At 38.7% G+C, this 18,732-nt stretch overlaps 2 protein-coding genes and 1 long non-coding RNA gene across 3 annotated transcripts in view; 1 reads left to right on the forward strand and 2 right to left on the reverse strand.

Annotated features, from left to right (window-relative positions):
* LOC137580061 (uncharacterized) overlaps positions 1-18,732 on the forward strand; it is a 125,061-nt gene that overhangs the window by 100,320 nt on the left and 6,009 nt on the right. The gene's annotated exons all lie outside the window — the stretch shown is intronic.
* On the reverse strand, positions 11,678-13,149 carry LOC137580310 (odorant receptor 67d-like). The gene is made up of 3 exons (XM_068294289.1): positions 12,338-13,149; positions 12,080-12,269; positions 11,678-12,018 (listed from the first exon to the last, which is right to left on the reverse strand). The coding sequence occupies exons 1-3, from the start codon at positions 13,147-13,149 to the stop codon at positions 11,803-11,805; spliced, it is 1,218 nt and encodes a 405-aa protein (XP_068150390.1). The 3' UTR covers positions 11,678-11,802.
* On the reverse strand, positions 15,296-16,611 carry LOC137580320 (odorant receptor 67d-like). The gene is made up of 3 exons (XM_068294300.1): positions 15,851-16,611; positions 15,593-15,782; positions 15,296-15,523 (listed from the first exon to the last, which is right to left on the reverse strand). Exons 1-3 carry the CDS (start codon positions 16,609-16,611, stop codon positions 15,296-15,298), a joined length of 1,179 nt encoding a protein of 392 aa, XP_068150401.1.

Below are 18,732 nucleotides of genomic sequence, written 5' to 3' on the forward strand. Positions count from 1 at the left end.
ATATAATTTGAGTAAAAGGAGTCGAAAAAATTTGAAATTCCATTAATTATTTCATCTTTTCTCATTAAATGTAGCTCATAAATGATCTTTAAAGAGACACGTGAAAAGGCAGATGCTACTAAATGCTATAGATAATCAATAACTATTCTTAATGATCAAAAACACATGCATGTATCAACGAAAACAATAAGATGGATGATTCTGTTTTGACAACTGCTTAAAATTAACCAAAGAGAAGAGAAAAGACAGAGAAAAAGCGAAGAAGGACACAAAATCTAAAGGGTTATCTTACTGCAAGTATCATCGAGATATGACAAATGAATTGAAATTTGTGCCTTCTTTTCATTACAAGCCAAATCTATCATTTGCCTCTCTTACTTCAGTCATAGTTCGTCCTCATATGAAAGGCTATGGCCAGGATTCAAATTAGACAGTCATACATATTTAAGGTTAATTTGTTTAAGTCAGTTTGTTTTGAGCTCCAAAAGAAATGGTGAAAGAGAACTAGTTTTTTAAATGAATTGAAGTAAATGAAAATGTCATCTTAAATTGAATAAATTCTTAAAAAAAATATATAAAAATACACATTATAAGGGGGGAAACTATCCTAGGTTGGACCGTCCCTGCTCATACAAGGCTACGCTGTAGAAAATCGTTTTTGTTTTCAGATAAAAGCAACAATAAAATGTTCACTCTCACGACTTTATAAAGGCGTGGCTTTAAACATCTTTGCTTGGCACTGGTTGACACACGGGGCATCTTTTCCAGTGCAGTACATGTACAATACATTGGTATTTAAGCCTAGAAAACAAGCCCAAAATTATAAAGAGAAATCTACAAGGTGGTAATGATGAAACTAGAAAGGGAAACTCCACTCTAAAGATGGCCAATACTTGAAATAAGCCTATAAAACATACCAACTGCACAATGAATAGACACTTAACTTGGCTTACAACTAATTTTTACATCCGAACTTTATCGAATCATTGATAAAATGGTTTAATTGCCACTTTTATTGCCCATTTTTCGTTGCAACTTACAATTTGGTGATGGCAGGTCAAATTTGAAGTATTTATTTGAAGCTAAGAAAACAAACTCTTTGATTAAATGTGGGACAATTGCACAAGGGGCAGACCGAACGGAACCAGTTGGAGGCGGGAAGTTAGGGAGTCAGGTTCAGGTCCCTGCGTGACTCGTGCGAATTACGGAAAAGCGCTAAAACGAAATTAACATTAAAAGCGCATAATACACTTTAGGTCATATACATACGTAAATGTACGTATATATTTTATGGCCAAACATTTGATGTATAGTTCTAATTATAATGCAACTGCAACTGGTGCACACGCAATCGTGCATCCTTACTTGCCCACAAGGAGTCTTGCATACATACATACATACATTGCATATTCATATACATATGCAATATATAAGCCAACTTGGTCTTGTTCTACTGCTTCTGTTCATTGGCATCGTTATGTCTTCATAAAGATGGCAATCATTTTAAAAGCTGCAACTTGGCCATGTAAACTGGGCCAACAACACTTGACCATTAACTACTAATAATAATAGCCTAGGCCTCTCTCTCTCTCTCTCTCTCTCTCTCTGCCTCTGTGCGTGTGTGTGTGTGTGCGATGGGCGAGAGGCGTGGTGTGGTGTGCCAAAGACTTAACATTGTCGAATGCATACATATTTCATAATTCATGTTATTATAATTATTTTTAAATATATTGTGCAATGGCGACACTTTGCATGATTTTCTGCTCGAATGCTTGATTAAGTCCGGAAGGGTTAAAGCGCTGGAAAGGAACAGAGTGTGTGTGTGTGTGTGTGTGTGTTTGTGTGAGTGAAAGAGAGAGCTGAAGAGCTTGCACTCAATGACACTCGACGCAGACGACGCTGGGCAAACGATCTGTTAATAAACACCTTCCATCCTACCATACTTACCTCTCTTTTGGATGGGCTGCTGCTACTCCTGTGACCCCCTCTCCCCATCCCTCTTTCTACCCCATCCGAAACCTTGCACTTCACTCCACTTTACATCTCCAACTGCAACTCTGCCCACATACTTCACATGTGTATGCATTATTTTAATGACAGGGTCGCTCTGCCTGTGACGCACGCCTCCGACATTAAGCACGACAACGACAACGACAACAAGGAGGACAACGGGGCATCTCCAACCGCCGAATATGCGAAGGACAACATTGCTTGCTGGGGCACTTGTGTTAATTGCAAGGCGACATTCACCGCCAACTGGGAGCTGGGTACTTCAGACTGTGAACTGAAAACTGAAGACATATAGACGGTAGCCCTGTAGATTGTTGATGTAACTTCGACTCGGGACTGAGAGAATTGGGTAATGGGCAACTGGCAGCGGGCAATGGGCAACTGTAAATTGCAAGTTATGCAGTTTGCAACATAACTTCCTTTTGTATTTTCTTGTTGTTGTTGTTGTTGATGTCACTGATGATGGGAGCCAAAAAAAAAAAAAAAAAGGAAACAAAAAATGAACGGTGGCTGCATTCGTCTTATTATGGGTCAGTTGGCAGTTCGTTGATGATGGATCGAATCGATATACACATATATATGGAATAGTTTGTATGTGGATGCAAATTACAAAGTTGTTCAGTTGTTTCGCAGTTGTTGATTTTGCATTAATGAGTTTGTAGTTGAGTGTAATGATATGTTGTCGAATCTTTGGCCTATATATGTATGTATGTATGTATATGTACATATATGCAATGCCAGGGCCTAAAATTATCGAAGGTTTTGCGACCCGAAGGCTTTACCCTTACAGTTTTAAAGCAATTGGAACCCTAAAGAGAGAGAGAGAGAGAGAGAAGCAGTTAGGCGGTGAGTAGGAGGGAGGCAACAAGAACGTGAGAAAGTGAGGGAAAGGGAGAGCAATTGATTTCGAGGGTTGCTGCAAGGCGATTGGGAGATCAATACAAAACGATTGGAATTCTATAGTCAATAGAAAAATATTGGCCTTGGAAAGGCAGTGAAAGACAAAATTGTACGGGAAAACTATTTCTGATCTAGCTGGAAATGGTTTAAAGTTAATTTCACACACACACACACACTGACAACTAAGGCAAATAGCTGGCAATTGGCAATACCATTAAAACAATCGCCTCCCACACCCCCAACCCTAAACCTTTCAGTGGGAGCTTGCAGTGATTCTATGCGATACTAAAAGCAAACAAACAAGCAAAGTAAACTAAACAAACTGCCACCAGCAGGCTAACGCTCAATGACCCTGACCCCGACCCTTACTCCTAACCCTACCCCTACCACCGAATGCCTGACCCGCGGGCACACACAACGTTTAGAGGGAGAGAGAGAGGGAGACACAACCCTTTTCTTTGCACAGTGCCTGTATTAAGTATTCGTTTGGCTATGGCAATCAGTTTTTCCAAATGTCGCCCCTTTTCCGATTCCCTTCAATTCACTCTATTCCGCTTTCACATTTTCTGTCAAATCGTCATGATTTAATGAAAAAATCAAGTGAAAGAAAAAAACTTATTTGCATAGGGATATAATTTAGCATTAAACGAGCCAGTCAATAGATGGGTAGAACCCAAAAAAAAAAAAAAGGATTTTAAAGCGAGATTTTTTTTTTTTTTTCCATCGGTTTTTTCTCCTTTTTTTTTTTTTTTTTTTTATATGGTTCGATGCTATTTGTTTGTTTGAGATTAATATGCCGTGCATCTGTCGGTTTGTGTCTCTTCTGTCTCTTGGTCCGGGACTGAAACTGGGTTCTGGGATTTGGAGTCGTCTCTCTATCTTGTGTGCGCTGTCAGTTGGTAGGTTTTTTTTTGTTTTGAATGATGGCTGAAAATTAGCATGGATACGATTTCAGGACCTCGTTCTTTAGTGCAAAGTAATAGATAGGATTGAATTTCGCTAAGCAAACGAAGCGGAAAAGTGTTGAATATACCTACATAATAGGGGAATGGATAAGGGAATGGGGGAATGGGGAAGATCCCTTTTAGCTTGCCAGCTAGAGATGACTAGAATAGCATCAATCTATCTATCTATCTAAGGATGACCACAAATCTTGCTTACAACTTAAGCTTACGACTTAACTATATTTTATAGATTAAATTGTATTTTAATTTCTTCTTTAAAATTAGCATTTCTTTGTCTCAGCCCCTCGCTCAGGTAAGACCAGAAATAACAACCAAACAAGAACAACAACCAACAACCAACAACCAACAACATCAACATGCTATTGCCTTGGCATTTACATAAGAAATTAGCTTGTAAAATTAATCCGCAATAAGCTCAAGTCGAAGCAGCAGACGAGCAGCCCAAAATTACCGTATTAAAAAGCAATTAGCATTTAAATATCGCGCCTTCTTCTCACCGCCTTCAGACACAAAAAAATTGGGCGTGGTAACGCCCATAAGTTAGCAGCATATGGGCGGCATTAAGTCCCAAACATCTCATCTCTCTCATCTCTCAGTGAAATGCTTGGTTCGATTTTCGGTATGGCCTCTGGTCTTAGCCTTAGCGTTGAACCGTCAAAAGTTGCTTGGAAATTAAATTTCCGTTTAGTTGGCAAGGCGTCGCAGTCGCCGTCGTCGTCGTCGTCGTCGTCATTTAAAATTAAATTTGCCTGAGTCGATGCAGAAATCAAATATGGCCAAATCAGCGATGTTGCTTGCTCGCCGTTAATGCCGCTGCGGCTGCTGCTGCTGCCGCCGATAAACAAACGCAGCTCGGAAGCCATTAAAAATTATCATTTGCTCATATTGATTAGGAGCACAGGCCGGGACGAAGCGGAGTGGAGTGCGGGGCGGTGCGGTGTGGAAAGAAGGCAAACATCAGCCGACCAGAAGCCCCTGAGACATTAGATTAGGCCGACGCCAAGGGTACACATAGCTCTGTCTCTCTCCAAGCGACGGATGAGTGAGTAGGTGGGTGGATGAGTGGGTTGGGTAGCTTGGTTGGTTGGCTGGGCTTGGATTTGGCTGTTGCTGTGTTATAGAAAACAAATATCGATTCCATCCCTTAAGTTTTGCACCCACAGCGTGAGACAACGTTACCCTCAATGGCTGCCAAACAAAGGAAATGGGCAAAAAAACGACAGAAAAAAATAAACCTCGAGAAAGAAAAAAAAAAAAACAAAAAAATCACCCACCCACCCAAAAAGAAAAAGCCTGCTGTTGCACCACCCTCTGACAATGCCAGACGACGACGACGACGACGACGACGACGGGCGGCAAGCGACGGTAAAGTCGACTCTGGGCTTTGGCTGAGTCGTCGTCGACTCTTCAGCGCCTGCTCATCCGAGCAGCAGCAGGAGCGAGCAACCATTAAAATTTCGAAAATCCATCATTGGAAAAATGGTCGAAAAAAAGAAAAAACAAGAGCACACACACACACACACACACAACGAAAAAAAAAGAAGGAACACAGTGCGCACCACTTCCGTAGCCATGTTTTTTTTTTTCGCTTTCTTTTGTGTATTTTTTTTTGGCCCATCATGTGGGAGGTGAAATTGAGGGTGAGCGGAATGTGGGTAATGCAAGGTAAGGGTGTGGTAGGTGTGTGTGAGTAACGCTTGAAACTTTAGGCCACTACACAAAAATTTCTATTTAATTTTTCAATATTCATAAATTTTGTTGCCAAAAAAACAGCAAAGCCAAAACGAAACGAAACGTAAAGTAGGAAGGAAATGGCGTTGTGTGTGTGTGTGTGTGTGTGAGAGATGATTTGATTTTCTAATTTGAAACGATTTCAAAATATTTCCTCCCCCTTCCATCCCCGCATTAGGGCCTTCCATAGATGTCTGGACGCTGTAATAAGACGAGCATGGGCATGGCTAGAGGCAGCCATGTAAACACAAATCCAATCAAATAAACGAAATTAAGTGCACGTTGATTGGAGGCAAATCTGTTTTTCAGGCTGAATGATGACAATCAAGCACTAGGCAAAGGACTCATAACACACACACACACACAAGCACAAGCATACACAGATAGACAGAGTTTACAATCAAATCAAAATGCGAGTCGTCGAAAATGCGTGCAAAAATTGATTTCTGTCAATTCAGCACAAAAACCAAGTAAAATCTAAAAGATAGGTAACAAAAAAACAAAATTTCATAGAGATAGAGAGAGAGAGAGGAATAGAGAACATAAGACTTGAAATTATTTTTATTTAAATTTTAAGCAATAGCCACCAAAAAGAGAAGAAAAACCCGAAGAAGAAGCAAGAAAATATGCCCCACAAATTTGCATTAGGCACCTGTAATTTCCATAGGACTCGCAATGGCAATTTCCCTCCGCTTATCCCAGCGGCCAAGATTACAAGAAAACGCAAATGGTGGGCAGCAGCGGGCATTGGCAGTGGCAGTGGCAGTGGCAATGGCCATGGGTCCATGTAACCAAGGCAACGAAGGTAGGAAGGTTTTTTTTTTGATTGTTATTTGTGGGGACTGTGAAAAGCCGACAGTATGCGGTTGCTTGGCCAACTTGTGCTTGTGGCCTACAATGGCCCCACAGGACACACACACACGCACACAAAAACACACGCGGGAGACAGAACAAAGGACGCGGGACGCATGACAGTGGCTTTTATTATTACTTGAACCAAGGTAAAGCAGGCTGGCTGGCATACGGATAAACAGGCAAAGGCAAGGCAAGGCAAAGGCAATGGGCTACGGCTACGGCCAGGGAAAGAGAAAGATTGAAATGTGAAATATTTTTAAAAACCAATTTCGTTGAGCCGCCCCAACAGCCGCAGCAACAGCAACAAGGCAATGTGCCAAATGGGGTGTGTGTGTGTGTTTGTGAGGGGGCAGAACAAGAAGAAGTAACAGCCAGCAGGAGGAGTTGATGGTGCAGACCTGGAGGAGGAGTTAAAGTAGGTGGTGGCATTAAAATCTCCATAAAATAAATTGTTTTGTATGAATTTCAAGTAAAAAATCCACAACACAAAAAAAAACCAACTGAAAAACAAAAAAAAAAAACAATTGAAATAAGTTTTATTCAGTTGCTGCGAATCCACAAATATTTCATAAGAAATACCACCAGTTTCAAATTAATCATACGAAAATCTACTGACGTTCAACGAACGATAAGAAAACCAGAACCACAACTGGACACTTGAGTTAGAAGATCGATTCATTAAGTCATAACAAAATCGTTATTAAAATAATTTCAGTAGCACCTATTAGCTATGTTAATATAGTCTATATATATAGACTAAGTCCACATCAACCAAATCGAAATCCATTTCTACAAAGTATAAATTGTAAATAGAAACTGAAAAGACTTTTCCTAAACATCATTGTGATGGGAAACGAATATGTAACGAAGACGTGACACTAAAAAGAGATAGTCACATTGATTTACAGGCTTTAAAGTGGCGAAACTGACAACATCCTGCAGTGTTTTATAAGTACACACGTGGCTCCCTTTAAGCTTTGCCCTATGGCCCTTCTATTGGCACTTACAAAGGGCATAGTAAAAGAAAGTGAGAGTAAAAGAAAGTAGGCCCATACAGGATCAAATTCTTGAAGGTTTCACCTGTACCACTTTTTGTTCTTATTCTTTGAAATATTTGTAATCAGTGTAGTAATTAAATCAAGGCCTAAAGTCTGACATTTCTGCGAGTTCGATTACTTATTCTCGTAAGGGAAGAAAGCGTTGATGGAAAACAAATATCTATAGCCTTGAAGGACTAAATAGTAGGTACTACAGTGAGAACCAAAAAAGACTGTGGCGAAGTCAACTACATTACAATGTTTTAGAATTAGATAAAACTCTATTATGGGCCATTACTGCCTTTTTATTTTAATAATTTCTAATCAATTTTGACAATCTGTTTCGGTATGAAAAGAAAGTCATTCGCCGCCCATTGTTTGTTCCTGTCATAGGCACTTCATAATTGTTAGCACGAAGAAATTGGCACACTTTGGCCCTGCACAAGGGAAAGAGAACACAAAAGAAAGCCGCAGCCGAAAGAGGATCAAGGTGAAAGTGAAATTGCCAAAAATTAAATCAAACAAGAAAAAAAAAGGACAAACACACAACAAAAGGAATTAGCAAACATGACAATGATAATATGACAAACACGCAAAAATCCACTCGCACACACAAGTAGGGAGAGAGAGAAAGCGAGTGAGTGAAAGAGGGAGAGCAACTGAGGGAAATGGCATCAGTTTACAAGGGGATTTTGCGGACCCCTCCGACAAGAAAAAGGAAAACAAAATCGATTCGATTTTGCGACTTAATTGCTTTGACATTTGACGCCGGCAATTTGCACAAATCGATTGATGATTGGCAAATCCCCGACAGAGTGACACCAACAATGGCAACAAGGGAGGGGTTGATGATCTGTAAGGGGAAGCCGCGTCGGGGATTATTGCCAAATTGGCAGGGCGTTGTTTTGGGTATTGTCTCAACCTGTTGATGCGAATTGCAAAATCTCTGCAAATAGTTTTCTAATGAGAAGCGAAAACCTCATAAGCAGCTGCTGTATGCAAAGCATTTTGTTCATTTAATCAGCTTTCGAGAATATTGTGTAATTTCGTATTTCCATACTTGGGAGTTTCTCACGCATCCTTTTTTATATTTGAAGGAACTGCTGTTTGCATAATGCATGAGGAGGTTGCCCTTGCCTTTCCACCGTTTGATCAGCTTCCTTCCTTCCTTGTTTCTCTTTCTTTTTTCTTTTTTGAATTGAATTGAATTGAACGTGCCTTGACAGGAAGAAAAGGAAGCAAATGTCCTGTTGTGTCACTCATATGCAAATTGGCAGGCTGCTTCTACAAAACCTTCCTACGATGCCAACCACTTCGTCACTTCGTTTGCCATCATCTGCTGCGTCTTATTAATTAGAATAATAATTAATAAAGCAACTTCTCGAAATTGTGTGGCCTCAACGCACGCACGTGCAGCAGCAAAAGGAATATGCCTTTCCTCCACTCACTCCACTTCACTCCATTCCACGTCCAGTCCACTCTACTCCTCAACCCTTGCCACATTTCAGGCGCATAAATTAGTTGACTGGCTGTTGTTGTTGTTGTGTGCCTACCTGTTAAAAGCCAAACCAATTAAATTACAAGCCAAAAGCAAATGATGCGTACTTAAACACGTCGACGTGATGTGGATGCGGATGCGAGAAAAGCGACCATATCCTGAGGAGAAATGAAGATGAAGCTACGGGCCCCGGCGACATAGACGGAGTGCAATATCAAATATCATGAGATTTTCCTTTAGGGTTAGCGCTTTCCTTCTGTTTTTCATTTTTACCCCGTTTTATGTTGTAATCACAAACTCATTTAGCATTTGCATATGATTTCGATTTCGATTTTATTCTGGAAAAAAAAAAACCTGGAAAAAAGGAAACTTATGTGGAATGGGGTGAGGCGGCGACTATATTTTTTGGGCAGCTGTCGGGATGACTGGCAATCACTCTACCTCTCTGCCCCTCCCTAGCTCCCTGTCGCCGGCCAATTAACAGCAACATCATTTTTGTATCAATTTCTTTAGCTAGACTTTTTCAGCAAAAAAAAAAAAAAAAACCAAATTATTTCCAAAGGCAACCAAAAAAAAGTAAGTGAATCATTCAATGTACAACACACTTCCTGTACAGACAACCACAGCAACAACAACAACAACAGCAAGAAAAAGGACGCATCCGTATCCTGTTCAGCTGCTGTGTATGCAAATTTTTGTTGGTAGCTCTAACCTTTTTTCATTTTTTTCTCTTTTTGATGCCTTTTCCTGTGTTGTTGTGTTGCGTGTGTGTGTGTTTTTTTCTCGAAACGTTTGATGGAAAGTGAAGCGTTTTGTTGTTGCTGCTGTCTCGACAATATGTAACTGACACTTGAAGGGGTGTTAGAGCAACATTTTGATGTTGTTCCTGTGATAAAAACAACAAAAAAATATAAAATGAATCGAGCAAAAAAAAAAAAAAGGGAACCAACGTCACACAGTCATCTCAATGGGCAGAAATCTCTTTCGTTTCCATTCTTTGTTGTAATGTAAAAACTCCATTAGCAACTCCTGCCACATACATATGTACTTATACATATATATTTAAACATCTCCACTCCCAGCTCATGCAATCGTCGCATTCTCAAAAGTTGTCGCCTGTTTGATGATTTAGTGAAATATAAGCCTGATTTATGATGTTTGAAAATGTTCACTTTCAGGCCGCAAAACAAGTCTAGTACATTAAAATGGCCACACGCTTGACATTATTTCTCTCTTCGTTTTTTTCTTTCCTTTTTTGGGTATAAAAATTGGCAAAAAAGAAAGAAAGAAAGAAAATAATATTGCAGGCTGGCAAGAAAAATGAGTGAATGAATGAAGGAAAGTGGGAAATCATCATCAGGCAAAGGCGGCTGAGCCAAATTGATATACGCCATTAGGGTGGCTCAGTTCAAACAAACAAAAAAAAAGTACTTTCGTGTACAGTCGGCACGTGTGTGTGTGGGTGGGTGGGTGGTTGGTTGGCCATGTTGCCTTAAGCCGAAAAAAAAATGAAAATGGATAAAGACATCCTAGATTGTGATGATCCCTTTTCAACAAAATTATACAATAACTTTATAAATATTTGGTTTTGTATTATAATTACACACGATTGTCCTTTCAATTTCACGTTTTTTGTGACATTTTAAACATAAAACATAAACATTTTAAAGAAAATGGAGACAAAATTGTTTATTGTTTAAATTACAGAAAGATTTAATAAAAAATTCGAATAATTTAGAATAATTTTTTCATTGCATTTTCATTTGAATTTCTTAAACCAAGTTAAATCGAATAAACGTTTGATGAAATTGTATAAAAATTAACACTCTAGTGGGACACCTGTACATGCAAGGCTATGTCCTTGTTTAAGGCCAAAGCAAACAGTTAGATGGTCAAAGTTGAAGGCAAAATTAAACTATTGATTGCCAATAATCAATTTGGTTTTCGAATAAATAATGTAACTGTTGGTGTGGTTATAATGTTCTCTTGAAGTTAACAAATAAAACTTGGGAAAATGTTCCAAAGTTTGCAAAAGAAGTAAAGAGGCACAACAAATATGGCGGCTTTTGCACCACACACCAAAGATTTGCCTTAGCTAGAGGGAAGGGGGAAGGAGATGCGGATGGGGGAGTGGTGGAAAAGCAGCACCTTATCCAGAAGCAATGATGAATAACGGTGCTTACGAGCCGGACATTTGATTAATGATGCGTTTACCGCCCCTCTTCGGTCTGGCAAAATAAGGATCCAGTGGCAGGGATCCAGCCGGCAGTCCAATGTCCTTCTTGCGCGCGCGCACACAATTTCCATCACACACAACGTTTTTCTTCTTTACTGTTTTTGTTTTTTGTTCTTTTTTTTTTTTGTGGGTTTTCTCTTGGTAGAAGAACCGCACACTATTTCTCACAATTTTCAGGGGGTTTTTGGTGCGGGTATTTTTCTACTTCTTTTTTTATGCCTGGACATAACTTTATTTTATTAGCACTACGTGGCAATCTGCTGGATTTTCGAGGCATTAAAAGACAATTTTTACAACTTACCAGCAGCGACGATGGTTTTTCCTACTTTTTTAAGATATACATACATATATATTTTGTTTTTTACTATTTTTCATCTCATGCTCAAGACAGACAACGACGTTAGCGATTTTTGTCTTCTTTTTTTTTTTGTGGGCCATAAAGCGTGCACTGTAAGCGATGTTTATTAAATTCTTTGCGGGCAAGTTCATTAGACAAAAAGCAAAAATTAATCAGCCGCAAAATGATGGGAGGATATGAAGGAAATGGAGTAGTAGGTGGGCAGTGTCTACTCAATTCTCGGTATCCCGCATCAACAGCATCAATAGACTATAGACGGCCTTTGTCAATTGTAGGGCCGTGTTGACGGTTAAAGGCAACATGTTGCCAACCGAAAGACCCGGTGTACTCTGCGATTTACGTAACATGAACATCAGCAGACGCTGCTCGGCAACGGGCAATTTATACCAGAGGCATTGTGTATAAATTATCTCGCAGCAATCGTCATTCTGAAGAGAACAAAATGAAGAAGGAGAAAGTGTAAGAATCAAGTACATACTATATACATACCGATATAGTTACAACACTTCCTAGGCCACAAAATAGATATAGGTTCATAACCGAATATAATAAATAAGCTGGAGCTGCTGGCCAAACGCCAATTACTATGCAATAAAGTGTGCACAACGTGCTTAGAGCACAAGCAAATACATGCACAAATATAATCACAAAAAACGTACGCTCCGAACGGTCCAAGAGGCTTAAAGGATGAATAACAACTTTTTAGCCTCAGGAGAGAGGAGAAGAATCATTTCGTTCCTAACTTACTTGAGATACTCCTGATGCCATTGCACAATGTCGACCATTTCCCAATGTATTCTCATACTTCTCGAGTCTTTTTTGTCATGCGACTTACGCAACTCTCTGTTGAGATCCTCGAACTTGCAACGTAATATGTTCTTCAGGAGCGGTGCATTGCTAATGAAAACAAAAAGATACATATCCGCTGCATAATTGCCAAAGGCACCAAATGCCAAACAAACAAAATGCACGGCGAATAGCATAATATAACCACTGTCTTTTTCGGGATCGAGGCCAGGCAATAGGAATTGCATAATCAATATTTTCTTGTTGTAAAAGATATAGTAAGCGGCTGGAAATCCAAGCAATACGGCCACCACAAATATATAGACAAATGCGAAACCCTTAATACACGACATACTGAGGGCAATCGCCTCGAGCAGAGCGTCCCTATAGCCTCCGGCCAATTGCTCGTACTTCATAAATGTGGCATCGAGAAAAATTTGAGCCTCACGCATCTCGTGTCGCTGGGAGATGCAACAAATTAACTTGGTGATACCCTGCACGCCGGCGCCAACAAAGCAAGTGGCCTGCAAAATGATCGACCAATCACCATCGCGAACAATGCCCACATAAATCGTATAAACCGTGCAAATGCAAAACACCACGAATAGGAAACAAATCGTATATGTGATCACATTCATTTTATAGTTCAACTCGGTGACATCTGCCCCACAGAGACGGGCACAAAATTTCAGCAACTTTATAATGCGACGATAGCGCGCCAGGCAACTTTCGTCGTCGTCGTCCGGACTCGATGGTGATGACTTTAGCGACATTGTCGGAGCCCTCACAAGTTCTACGTACTTGAACTGAATGATTCTTACCTCGTTCATTAAGCTGTCTTTATAGGTGACAATAACAATTGTCGCTTGTTCTTGGAAAATGTCAAGGCTATAATGGTTAGAAAATCACCTTGTCAAGATATTGACATATAAATTGGTTGGCCATAATCCAATTAGTCCTATGATTTGAAAAAAAAAAATGTCCACATTTACATTAATGTTAATTTTTAAACGTTTCTTAATTGTTTTTATATTCTGACGATTTATTACCAACTTGAAATTTTCCTTAGAGTATATACAATATTCCTTAACTTATAATTTAAAAGATATAAAATTATAAAGGATATTCCGAGATTTCAACTTTAAGTAAGCCGTGAGTAAAAAAGAAACATGTTGAAAACAATCAAAGAAAGATTATTTATAAAATGCTTTATTTCCTTTAAAATTAACGTTTGCTTAAAATTAAAATTAATTAATTGTAGAATTATATATTAACGTTTCAGGAAACTTTTACCAAAAATGTTGAATAACGTTTTGGAACGTTTTCGAAAGTTATAAAGTGAACTAAAAAATTTAGGAAAATATTTGTCGAATTTGCTGTAAATTTGCAATATAGGGCAGAGTGGGGATAATCGGCGCATTTTTTTAACCCTTCAGGATATATGAAGCTCGTATGCTTTCATATGAGCACTTAAATGAAAGGTTAATTCTTTGTCCAACTATTGATACTTATCGATATAATTTACCGTTAAAAAGCTATATCGGGGTTTTTTCGAACATACCCCAAATTAGCGTTGTCAAAAATCGCGGGGCAAAGTGGCGCATCGGCGTTTTACAAGTTTTTTATATAGAATAAGGCGATTTTTCGAAAAGAATCAAAATATAGTTTAATATTAAAACATTTGTTTTATAAAAAAAACTTCTCGTACTTCCGTCTGATTCTAACATCGGTACTGTTTTTATCAATAATATATCAATATATAATTTTAAGAAGCCATATTTAAATTTCTACTAGTGCGTGAATTTAAAAAAAAAAAACGAATTGCACACCATAAGTTAATATGTACATGTCGGAACCTGTTTTAGTTAACATCGATCAAAGCTAAAAATATAATCAATGTTTTTGAAACCATTTCTTGTGGAAAGAAAATTGATTTGTGAGGTTAAAAATTACATAGATTGGATACGTCTAAGTTTATTATCTAAATATAGCCTGCCAAAATGCGACCTTAGGACACTTATCACATTTTGGATCGTGCTATTATATTTCATGATAATTCGACTGCGCCGGGTTGCCCCATGCGCCGATTAGCCCCACTCTCCCCTATGTATATTCTAGGACGGGGCGGGTAAAACACGTCCGTTCAGATCAATTGACACACACACTGATTTCTCTCGTGATTCAAGATTATCTCTCACTTTATGAACTCGTATATATGGCATAGTGGATGTTATTTGAGTTAGCGATACTAATACTTAGCTTAAATATTACTACAATATGTACTATCTGGCAAATGCGTTACTTGTTTCAAAGAAAGGCTTTTATGAATGGTCTTCTTTCATTTGAGAATTCATTTATTTTACTTTGAAACAAACTAGGAAATTATTTTATGAGAAACAAATCGTCACCCTTCTTCGGAATTCGAACTCTAGAAAAACAGTACTATAAAATGTATGTATAGGTCTACCGCCTTGAATATTTCTAGCAAACATAAATCAGTACTAATAAATAAAAATCAAAATTAAAATACGAAAGAACTCGAAACATAAGAACTCATTGTCGTACTTTCAAACTCGTTCAATTCGTTTTTGATTCGAGTGAATGTTGTGAGACTGAATTTCTCTAATTCACTGGAGTTCAATTTTTATATTCATTAAAATTCACTTATTTCCTTTTGAAAATGGTTAACTCGAATTCTGTCAGTAGATTCCAAAAACCCAAGACCGCCTTCTAGACATATTTATCGCCTTAGAAAAAAAATAAATGCACAAGACACAAAATTTGTGATTTTAATAGTTTATGTATTTAGTAAATTCAAGTGAATTAACAAAGTGAAGCATAATAACAGATTACTAATCAATCTGCATAGTTCTTAAGTGCTGACTTAGCAAGTGCCATTTGTTCGGATTAATGGATGTCTTATGCAGACTTCTCATAGCCCAGATACGTAATTAGCATCATGCTGAAACTATAAATTCCTTTTGTCAACTGCAAAGCTGTGGCCATTGACAAGGGTAGGACATCCGCAGCGGTAAGAGCCAATTCATTCTGGGATTTGGCCAACATTAGAATAACCAATTTCTGTTCCCTCACGGGCAGCTCATACCACAGACAGTTAGTATAGATTTCTGTGGTGAAGTCCTCGTTCTGTGAAACACACAGGCAAAAATGTAAGTTAAAAGGACATACAAGGACTACAATTGCACAGTATCTCACCGATGTCTCAACAACAGTTCCAAGACCACAAAACGTGTAAAGAACTATGAATGAGTAGATCAAATAGATTGGAGCCGCTGGCCAAACTTTAATGAATATGCAAAATATGGTGCACAAGATGCCAACACAAGTTGTCGATAGCTGAACAAACATTACAATTTTATAGATTTTCTCAGTGCCGCGTAGTATTCTAGGGAAATTGATTGAGTATTTTGTTTAGCCATTTGAATGGATTTATCGTAAATGATGAAAACTAACCTCACATATTGTTGATGCCAGGACAAAAGGTCCCACAACATGGCATGCATTTTATCATATTCCGTTCGCTGGACAACCACCTCATTGAAGTCCATAAGTTTGACGTTGAAGATATCCTTTAGCAGCGGCACATTGATTATGAAGAGAAAAAAGTACATATCGCCACCAAAATTACCAAAAGCCCCAAAGCACAGACATGTCACATGAAGGCTGACCAACATCAAATGTCCTCCATCCGAGTGATGATCGATGCCCGGCACTAGGAATTGCATCACGAGCATTTTTTTCTTATAGACAATCAAATAGAAGAATGGAAAACTGACCAATACCACGACACCGATTGTATACACCCACATGAAACCGACCATTAGATTCCAATAGATATTAATGCGTTTATGCAAACACTTTGTGTAATCGCCACCTTTGACCTCATACTCCTTATAGATACTCTCATAGGTGCCCTGAATATCCCTCATCAATGGGGCCTTATTTGTGGTGCAGAGAAGTTTCGTTAGACCCTGAATGGCCGAGCCGACCATTGCGAATGCCTGAAGTATAACCGTTGGGTCGCCATCGACAACCACACCCACATACAGGGTGTAAATGGTGCAGGCAAAAAAGAATAAAATGGCCGATATCACTGCATAGGTAAGCCACCACATGCGATAATTGGGATTGGCCACATCCGTTCCACAGAATCCCACACAGAATCGAATTAGTTTGATTATTTTACAAAATCGTTTTGCTGGACTCTCAATCATGACTGCTATATATTAATCTCACCGAAACGATAGTCCTAGACAAAGTGCGAAACAAAAGTCAATACACAATTTCTTTTATGTAGATTCTCTCTTAGCACGTCATTTATATGTCAAAACATTGACAACTTAATGAGAAACTGTTTTCATATAAACACCAGAGCAATTAGCTTGTTAGTTCGTAAAAGGAAAAAGTCAAGGTCCTAAACAAAACACTTGCGAAAAAAAGTACAATTAAAAGCAAATCGAACTTAACTTTAATTTACTAAGGAAAATTAAATACTACATATGTATGTATATTGTAGGAGAACTCTTTGAAATGTACCTTACAGGATCGCAAAAGGCTTCCTTCTGCCCATTACCTAGATCCAAGAAAACACGACACAAGAAATCCTATGGACAAGTTTCTATACAACTTTCTATATGTGTTTTTAGTTTTCTAAATGCCCACAGGATGTCCTTCGGACTTTATTTCTTTTTTTTTTTTGGTTAATCGAACACATCATCGTAAAAAAACTTGATTCTAAACTTAAATACGTTTGAACTGAAAGGTTCAAGAAAAAACCAAAAAAGATTTGACTACTTATATAGAGAACCCGACGAGCTTATCTCATTGGATCGTGGTCAAAAACCTGGTGCCAGCAATTAACCAACCGCATTTACCAACCAAAAATGTCCTTTATTAATTCAACAAATAAATTTTTAGTCAAATTGAGTTTCGAATGAAAAATTTGCCCGATTAATACTATTATTACATTTTTCGTATTGTATTGATTGTGTTAAATACTATATAGTCTTAGGTTAAAGTTTAAGTAGTTAAATGTCTAATGAAATAATGATGGCTTTTACTTATAGCCCCCCACCACTCGAGCACCCGTGCTGACCTCCCCCTGGCTCAGCCTTAGGCTTGTTATGTGTTCCGTCTTAGAGTTTCATTACGTTTTGCTGTGCCATCTACGACCGACCGACCAACTTTATGCTTGAACACATTTAACACCCCAAACCGAAATCTGCACGCAATTGATTTAATATAAAATTTTTTAATAAAATTTGCTGGCAAAGAAGAAGAAGAAGCAGAAGAAGCTGAAAATGTAAGAAAAAACAACACAAGAAAAATGTAAACGAAAGTCGAAAGAAGAAAAAAAGGAAAAAAAACACCGACAAAAGAGAGCAAACGCACATAATACCTATTTACACAAGGCACAGGGCCAGGCCAAAAGAGAGAACTGAGCTAAAAATATGTTGGCGAATGGCCAGGGGCGTGTGAGGTGCATGGGGGAGTAGAGAAGCTGTCAGAGGAGTCGGAGCAATCCAAAGTTCGAAATCGAGTCCTGTTGTCCTTGCTCACGTTCTGCTTGGTCCAACAAACAAGCAGGAAGTGTGCTGAGCAAAATGTAAAGCGGCTAAGCTTTGGGCCAACAACTAATAAAGGCTATCAACAACAGTTCAAACAGCAACAGCGACGGCAACGGCAACGGCAACGGCCTAACGACGTCCAATGGACAATGGTAGAGAACTGATGAACAACAACAAGTAAACAAACAAAACAACAACAACAAAAAGAAAAAGTAACTGTAAAGGACACGAAACACAGTGGCTGATGAAATGGGATGAGATGGCGGGCTGGGTCGCTTGACTCATACGCACTCAAGTGTATATTTTCTCATTTTCTTGCATTTAACTTAAATTTGCTTTGAAGTTTTGACATTTCATAAAGCAGATTTCCACCAAAAAAAAAAAAAAAAACAAACTAAAAAAAAAACACACACACCAACAACAACCAAATTTTTCTTCTCTTTTTTCTTTTCCTATATTTTTTCTCTTTTTTTTATCGAAAATCCAAGCAAACAAAAGTAAAAGCAAACGGCGCAGTGCCTGTTTTTTTTTTTTTTTTTTTGTAATTGTAGTCACCCCTGCAGAAGGTGTGGCTTCAGCGCTATAGAAGAAACAACAAAAAAAATGAGAAAAAACGACCCTCAGAGGCCTACCCTCAGCTTAAGATGAGGCCAGGCCCAGGCCCTGACCACCCACCCACTAACCACCCTCTCTCTTTACGCACTCACATGAGCCCAAAGGCAGAGCGAATGCGCGTATACTTAATATGAAAGACACCACGACAACGAT

The sequence above is a fragment of the Drosophila tropicalis genome, unplaced genomic scaffold (genome assembly GCF_018151085.1).
Source record: "Drosophila tropicalis isolate 14030-0801.00 unplaced genomic scaffold, ASM1815108v1 contig_1190, whole genome shotgun sequence".
NCBI classification, from domain to species: Eukaryota; Metazoa; Arthropoda; class Insecta; order Diptera; family Drosophilidae; genus Drosophila; species Drosophila tropicalis.